General features: G+C 60.2%; 1 protein-coding gene across 1 annotated transcript in view; it reads left to right on the top strand.

The window, feature by feature from the left end:
• The window catches only part of EPHA8 (EPH receptor A8), a gene marked incomplete at both ends in the record, with an annotated part of 33740 nt that extends 26091 nt beyond the window's left edge, over positions 1–7649 (top strand). The window contains 12 exons of the mRNA XM_079698734.1: positions 435–559; positions 635–797; positions 2110–2203; positions 3198–3265; positions 4077–4241; positions 4441–4626; positions 4910–4971; positions 5543–5752; positions 6516–6665; positions 6752–6942; positions 7216–7389; positions 7535–7649. Coding sequence (XP_079554860.1) covers positions 435–559; positions 635–797; positions 2110–2203; positions 3198–3265; positions 4077–4241; positions 4441–4626; positions 4910–4971; positions 5543–5752; positions 6516–6665; positions 6752–6942; positions 7216–7389; positions 7535–7649 — 1703 coding nt within the window. The remainder of the gene's footprint in view (positions 1–434; positions 560–634; positions 798–2109; positions 2204–3197; positions 3266–4076; positions 4242–4440; positions 4627–4909; positions 4972–5542; positions 5753–6515; positions 6666–6751; positions 6943–7215; positions 7390–7534) is intronic.
• Positions 7650–8092: the final 443 nt, after the last annotated feature.

Consider the following 8092-nt stretch of genomic DNA (forward strand, 5'->3'; position numbering starts at 1 on the left):
CCTGGGCGGGGGTGGGTGACACGGAGACAGAGACATCAGGTGATGGGGCCTCAGGGTCGACAAGTGCGGCTGCTTGATGGGGCTGGCGGGAGTCCAGCATGCTTCCAGTGGATGGGCTTGGCCAGAGAGGAGGAGGAGACAGTGGAAGTTGCGGGGTCAGGCCTCATCTGGGTCAAGCCAACCCCAGCGTCCCAGTTGGGAGCCAGGCTGTGCCAACCCCAGATAACTGACCAGAGTGCCAGCCAATGATTTGCCAGGAGGAGCAGAGGGTACTGGCTCTCCTGGGGCGGCGGCAGGACAGTTAGCAAGGTGAGTGTGGCCCAAGCCAGCATGCCTGGGCGGGGCCTGAGGAAGGGTCAGACAGAGGCCAGTCCCCATCATCACCCGTCCACCCATCTGACCTGACCGAGCTCCCTTCCCTCCCCCTGCCCCAGCCCCGTCCCAGGTGGTGGTGATCCGCCAGGAGCGGGCGGGGCAGACCAGCGTCTCGCTGCTGTGGCAGGAGCCAGAGCAGCCCAATGGCATCATCCTGGAGTACGAGATCAAGTACTACGAGAAGGTACCCACAGGGAAGGGAGAAAGAGGGAGGCCACCAGGCCGGGGACCCTTGGCTGACCACCCCTCCCACGGGCAGGACAAGGAGATGCAGAGCTACTCCACCCTCAAGGCTGTCACCACCAGGGCCACCGTCTCGGGCCTCAAGCCGGGCACCCGCTACGTGTTCCAGGTCCGAGCCCGCACCTCGGCTGGCTGCGGCCGCTTCAGCCAGGCCATGGAGGTGGAGACCGGGAAACCCCGTGAGTGCAGGGAGGGGGAGGGCGAGGGAGCTGGGCCAGGCGCCAGGGCCAGGGCCAGGGTCGTGGTGGTCAGAAGAGGGGAACTAGTGCATGCTGAGCTGGTGCATGGGCCAGATCAGCATTTTTACAGGTGAAAAGACTGAGGCTCAGAGAAGGAAAGGTACACGCCCGAGGTGACAGAGCTCATAACAGCCCATTAACTGCAGGCTTTCCCTGAGCATTAGTGTGACTTGCAGGCATCATGGTGCCCTTTGCTAGCAGGATAACCTTATAATCGTCCCAGAGACCCTCTAGTGAGTTGGCAATATCCACATCCCCATTTTACAGGTGAGGAAAATGAGGGTCAGAGCAGTAAAGCGAATTGCCCAAGGTTACCCAACAGAGCAAGACTTGAACCTGGTCAGCTCGGGGACAGACTCTGTGCCCTTCCCCAGTATCATCCTGCCCTGTGCCCCCCACCTCCAGAACAGCGGTTCCCACAGTGTAGTCCAGGACCAGGAGCAGCTGCAGCCCCTGGGAGCTATCAGAAATGCTGATTCTCAGGCCCCACCCCAGACCTTCAGAAGCAGAAACCCTGGCGCTGGGGGCCCAGAAATTTTGGTTTGATCATACCTTCAGGGTGATTCTGAGGCACGTTCAAGCTTGGGAACCCCTGCCCCCATCTCCAGCCCGTTGGGGTCTTCTCCTATACTCAGCACCCTCCAGGGGGGCAGTGCTAAGACAGATGGTTCAAGGCTGAGTTGATGACCTTCCTCAAACTGGCACCCCCTTGGCACTTGTGTGTCTCAAGTGCTCTTAGGTCCGATACCATGTTGAGACCGCCCAGGTAGGAATCCTGCCCGGCTCCATCCCATTTACTGTGTGTCCTTGAGTAAGTTCCTTGAGTTCTCTGGGCCTCGGTTTTCTCATCTGACAACTAACGACAATACTGGGTTATCCCTGGAAGGGATGTGGGTTACTGACTGGAATGTGCAGCTCTCAGTATATTCAGCTTTGTCACTGTTACAGTAACGGGCAGGACAGGCATTTTTGGACTCATACTACAGGTGAGAAAGCTAAGGCTCAGAGAAGTCTAGTGACTCTGCCCAGGTTACACAGTCCCAGGAAGTGGTGGCACCAGGTTGGAAAGCAGGATACTGAAGGGGAAACTTGTAGAGGGGAGGGTGGGGCAGAGGAGGGTGCGGCCTGCGCCCCAACTCTGGACTGGCTCACAGCCGAGGAGGCTGCCGCCGGGCCCCGGGAAGGCTGCCAGACCTCTGGCCCTGAGGCCAGGGCTGAGTGGCTGGCCCCCCAGCCTGGTTTCCCCCCACAGGTCCCCGCTATGACACCCGGACCATCGTCTGGATCTGCCTGACACTCATCACTGGCCTGGTTGTGCTTCTGCTCCTGCTCATCTGCAAGAAGAGGTGGGTGGTCCTGGCCCCCAGCCACCCCAGACCCCTCCCCTGGAGCACTGTGTCTCCTGCCTGTCCCCAGCCCCGCTGAGCCGGTGATCCCCTGTGCCTGGGCTCACTTACAGATATACCTGTTCTTCCTTCCCCCTTCTTGGAACGCTTTTCTCTTGCCTTCCATGTCCGGCTCACTCCCCACTTTCCATCCACCTGTCTGGCCTGTCCTCCATCTCCTCCAGCCCCTTCTCTCTGCACAACTTCCTGAAAGCTGGAGGACCCCAGGCTGGTCCGGGACCCTTTTCTCTTTCCTACTTACCCAGCTCCATCTTTCCTGAGTAACCTTCTCAGGGCCCACGACTTTGAATTCTACCTTCACGCTGACATTCCCCAAGTGTGTCACCAGCACAGGCCTTCCTCCTGAGGTCCAGCTGCCCACTCCCATCTCCACTCGGATGTGTCTCAGACACACAGAGCCCCTAAACCAGCCCACCGACTAAATAGGTGTCAGAACTGGGACAGGACCCAGGTCTGTTAAAACTAAAGACCGTGCCCTTAGTTACTCTCCCCCTCCCACTCTGTTCCAGAGGGAGGTGGTGTGGGCTTAGGGTCCCACTCAGCGAGAATTGGAAAGATCATCCATAGATGGAGAAACTGAGGTCCAGGGAAGGGAAGGAGCTTGCCAAGGTCACACGGCGGAGTTGGCATCAGAAGCCTCATCTCCCAGCCCCTCTACCAGGGGTGCTTTCGTGTAAAATTGAGCTAATAGTGCCATAGACTTTGCTGTGAGGGCCAAGTGGACTTGACTTTGTAAATTATATGGTGTTTATAAATGTCAAGGATGTCACAGTTCAGCTGGGTTGAGAGCCTGAGGTTGGGACTGCCCCCCTGCAGGTGCAGGGGCTGGGGTGACAGAAGCTGACCTGAAGGGGAAGGGGGGTAGAAGGGAGGAGTTTGGACGTGTCCCTGAACGGGGTCAGGGCTGAAACCAGGGACAGTCCACCCTCCACAGGCACTGCGGCTACAGCAAGGCCTTCCAGCACTCGGACGAGGAGAAGATGCACTATCAGAACGGGCAGGGTGAGTGCAGGGCCCAGGGACCTGGATGCAAAAGAGGAGGTCACAGTAGGAACCAGTGCTGGTCTGGGGGTGGCACAGGTGGGAAGGAGAAAGGTGCCCACAGAGAAGACTAGAGCCCCAGAGAGAGACAGCAGGCTGTCACAGAGACCTGAGACCCCAGAGGTGCAGTGCTGTGCAACTTTCCTGGGTTTGAAGGGGATGCTAAAGACCCTCTGCCCAGGGAAATGCACAGATATTGGCATTCACACACAATTTCACATACAACTTTGGGGGGTCATATACTCTTGGACAAGAACCCCTGCTACAAAGAACTTTTTCAGGACCCTACAGAAACCTCAGAAAACAGGGCAAATATGGGGATGCCTACCTCAATGCCCACGGCAGAATCAGTCATGGTACTGATTCCCATGGAGCCTGAATGCAGTCTCAGAATCCTTCTTAACACAGTCTTCTAGAGAACTGCTTTCCGTCATTTTGAGTTGGCACTGTGATGTGACCTTTTTTGGTCACATTCCTACCCTAGGACAATTGAGAAAGGTCTTAAGGACCCTAAAAGTGACCCCAGAAAAATGACAGACAGGCTCAGAACTCACGAGAAATCCCAAAGTCCCCTAGAGACCTCAGAGCTACTCCACAGAGACCCTGCTTACACTTGGCAAGCACTTATTGGGCACCTACTGTTTGCCACCACATCCTGGGATTCCCGGAGACACTTCTCGCTCCACCCCCAGTCCCGTCCCAGGCCCAGGGAATGCTGGGAGAGAATGTCCTCATGGAGCCCACCGATGACCCTTCTCTCCTGGCCCCTCAGCGCCTCCACCCGTCTTCCTGCCCCTGCACCACCCTCCGGGGAAGATCCCAGAGCCCCAGTTCTATGCAGAACCCCACACCTACGAGGAGCCGGGCCGGGCGGGCCGCGGTTTCACCCGCGAGATTGAGGCCTCTAGAATCCACATCGAGAAGATCATCGGCTCCGGTGAGCTTCAGGGATTGTGAGCGTGGGGACATCACAGGGGGTGCCCAGGGGAGGGACACCCAGTGCAGAGGGACAGGGGAGCCAAGATGCCCGGCATGGCCAGACACTCGGGTGTGCGGGGCTGGGAGAGTGCGGAGTCTGGGGTGAGGGGAGGAAGGTCCCACCGCCCACCCCCTGCCTGCCCCACTTGGGTTCACAGGAGAGTCCGGGGAAGTCTGCTACGGGCGTCTGCAGGTGCCGGGGCAGCGGGACATGCCCGTGGCCATCAAGGCCCTCAAAGCCGGCTTCACGGAGAGACAGCGGCGGGACTTTCTGAGTGAGGCATCCATCATGGGTCAGTTTGACCACCCCAATATCATCCGCCTTGAAGGTGTCGTCACCCGTGGTAGGTGCCAGGCGATGGCAGCCTCACCCTGCAGGGCCCCTCCTGCTGGGGTCAGGGCTCTAGGTCCATCCCCAGACCACCCTGCCCTGCCCCATCCCCCTGGCTCAGGTCCCCAGATGACTTGGCAGGGTAGGGGGCCCAGAGCCTAGAACCCCAGTGGAAGCCCTACGTTCCCTGGGGCCCTGGGTGCTGGCCCAGCTCCTGGCAGCTCATAGCAGGGGCGGGGGGGACATGTTCCTGATCCCCCCACCAAGAGCCACCTCCTCCCCGGCGCCCTCCCCAGGCCAGCTGGCAATGATCGTGACCGAGTACATGGAGAACGGCTCTCTGGACACCTTCCTGAGGGTGCGTGCCCCGCCCCTCCTTTCACCTGGGCCGGGGGAGGGAAGCTCAGTCTGGGTGGTGGGAGATAATGTGAGACCTCCAGATACCCCCTCCTCTCCAGAGCTTGGACCCAACAGACCTGGGGAAGGGCGAGCCAGGTGTGGGGAGGGGTCTTAAGGGTCAGCCCATCAAACTGCCTTTCAGCCCCCCATCACGTGGAAGTCCCTCTGCTGCAAGGGTCCTGCTGCCCTGTCCTGCACACAGGCTAAGAGGGGTGCCTCTGTGGGGACCCAGGGCCCCAGTCAGCTGGGAGGCATGGCGGGTGGTGGTGGAAATCCCTAGATTCCGAGCCCTCGCCATGCCGTTTATCTGCTGGGTGCTCTTAGGCACAGGGTGAAACCTCTCTGGGCCTCCATTTCTCCTTCTGCAAAATGGATGACCAGTCACGGCCACCCTACCTACCTCTCAGGGTTGCTGCGAGTGTAAATGAGACGTGAGAACAAACCTTAAACAGCAATTTGCTTCCTAAGCAGTGAGGCACTTTGTAAACTGCAAAGAGCCTTCCTGAAGCCCAAGCCACGTCCCCCTGCAGACTCACGATGGGCAGTTCACCATCATGCAGCTGGTGGGCATGCTCAGAGGAGTGGGCGCCGGCATGCGCTACCTCTCGGACCTGGGCTATGTCCACCGCGACCTGGCTGCCCGCAACGTCCTGGTCGATGGCAACCTGGTCTGCAAGGTGTCTGACTTCGGGCTCTCGCGGGTGCTGGAAGACGACCCCGACGCCGCCTACACCACCACGGTGCGTAACCCGCACCCCCTTTCCAGCAGGCCCTGGGATGGAGCCCCCGACGTGTCGTTAGGGAAGTTGGACGTTTCAGGGTTGCCTTCAACCTGGGGCGAGTCCTACCTCTTCTCTGCACCTCAGTTTGCACCAAAGCTTTCCCACCTCTGCTCCGTCACTAACTGGCTTGCGTAGATACCAGGGCCGGTCCCCCCATCACTCACTCACTGGGAGATTTGGGGAGAGTTGGCGCCTCTCTGAATCACCTCCACTCCACGTCTGTCTCTAACGTTTGACTAAAAACCAGCATTTTCAAAATGTGTGCTCGGGGGATTTGGGCTTCTCTAGCAGTGCTTTAGGGGCTGCCTTAAGGGCGGAGGGCCTCCACCCCTGCCTCAGTCAGGACCTTCCCTTAGGGTCTCGTCCACTGAGCCTCCAAATAAGGTTTCACTTAGAGAAAGGATTTTGTGACCAAAAAAAACCCTCCAGTGGAGCTGGAAAATTACTAGATCACATTCTCTGAGCTTCGTCACCTGTTCAGGCATCAACCTGTTGACCGATACTTACTGAGCATCTACTGGGTGCCAGGCCCTCCACCCACTGTCTTTTGTTCAGTCTCCACACCAGCTCCATGTGCAGATCTCCCCCATCAGAACAGGTGCTCTTGGAAGGTGGAGGCCGTGGCTCTCCAACCCGCCTTCGAGTTTCCCAGCCCAGACCCCTGCCTTCAGCTCCCTGACGAGCTGGGGAGAAGCTCTCAACACTCGTGTGTCTGTCGCAGGGAGGGAAGATCCCGATCCGTTGGACGGCCCCCGAGGCCATCGCCTTCCGGACCTTCTCCTCGGCCAGCGACGTGTGGAGTTTTGGGGTGGTCATGTGGGAGGTGCTTGCCTACGGGGAGCGGCCCTACTGGAACATGACCAACCGGGACGTGAGTGCCGGAGCCTGGCTGGGCAGAGGCGGCCGGGGCCTCAGAGGGAGGGGCCGCTCCAGCCCATCGCCGTGTGCCCCCCACAGGTCATCAGCTCCGTGGAGGAGGGGTACCGCCTGCCCGCGCCCATGGGCTGCCCCCGCGCCCTGCACCAGCTCATGCTTGACTGCTGGCACAAGGACCGCGCCCAGCGGCCTCGCTTCTCCCAGATCGTCAGCGTCCTGGACACGCTGATCCGCAGCCCTGAGAGTCTCAGGGCCACGGCCACTGTCAACAGGTGCCTGGCGCCCACCCCAGCTCCACCCAAGCCCGGCTGCCCTCCCTGCTTGCCCTAGACAAGGCCCAGACTTAGTCCAGGCCTTGGGATGGCTCTGCCCTGACCCCTGGACCAGACCCAGCCTGGGCCTCTGACCCCTGTTCAGAGCTCTACTTCCAAGCCTGCGGTCTAACCCTTCAGACCCTCCCTGCCACTGCCGAGCCTAGATGGGGGCTGAGTGGCTGGCGCCAGTGTCTCCTGGCAGACCACTTACCAAGGGCCCCTGTGCCTCAGGTGCCCGCCCCCCGCCTTTGCCCGGAGCTGCTTTGACCTCCGTGGGGGCGGGGGTGGCGGCGGGGGCCTCACCGTCGGGGACTGGCTGGACTCCATCCGCATGGGCCGCTACCGGGACCACTTCGCTGCTGGGGGTTACTCCTCTCTGGGCATGGTGCTACGTATGAATGCTCAGTAAGTGGTGGGCCCCTGGGGACGGGAGCAGGGGGAGAGGGCAGAGGCCAGAGGTGGAGCCGCCGAGGACGGCAGCTCCAGGGATGGGTATGTCCCCGTCTCCACAGCTCCCAGACTCCCAGGTCAGCACTGCCTTCCTTTACAGGGATGTGCGTGCCCTGGGCATCACCCTCATGGGCCACCAGAAGAAGATCCTGGGCAGCATCCAGACCATGAGGGCCCAGCTGACCAGCACCCAGGGGCCCCACCGGCACCTCTGACCAAACCGAGCCAGCCCTGGGTCATGCCAGCCGTCAGAGGCCTCGCAGGGTTGGCCACCCCAGGCCTCTGTCCCTCCTCCTTGGCTGCCTTCCCCTCAGGTGCCAGGGAGGCCGAGGACTCCACCACAAGACCTGGAGTTATCTGGGGTCAGGCCACCTGGGAAGGGACCTTTGGTGCCCAGCAGGGAGGGGACACCTGCCCCCAGGGCAGAGGGTCTTCTCTTTCCCAGAGGCTGGGGCCTCAATGCCACTGAGCCCAACAGCGATGTCGCTTACCTGCCTCTGTGTATGTGTGCGCATGTGCGTGAGGGTGCCTGTGTGCACGCACTCACATGCTGTAGGGGTGTGTTCTCACGAGGTCACAGGAGCCCTTGTGAACACGTGTGATCATGTGTGTATGTGTCCACCCATCAGGTCCCCCATGGATGTGTGCCAGTTATGGT

This window comes from Hyperoodon ampullatus (genome assembly GCF_949752795.1).
Source record: "Hyperoodon ampullatus genome assembly, chromosome: 2".
Classification (NCBI taxonomy): Eukaryota; Metazoa; Chordata; class Mammalia; order Artiodactyla; family Ziphiidae; genus Hyperoodon; species Hyperoodon ampullatus.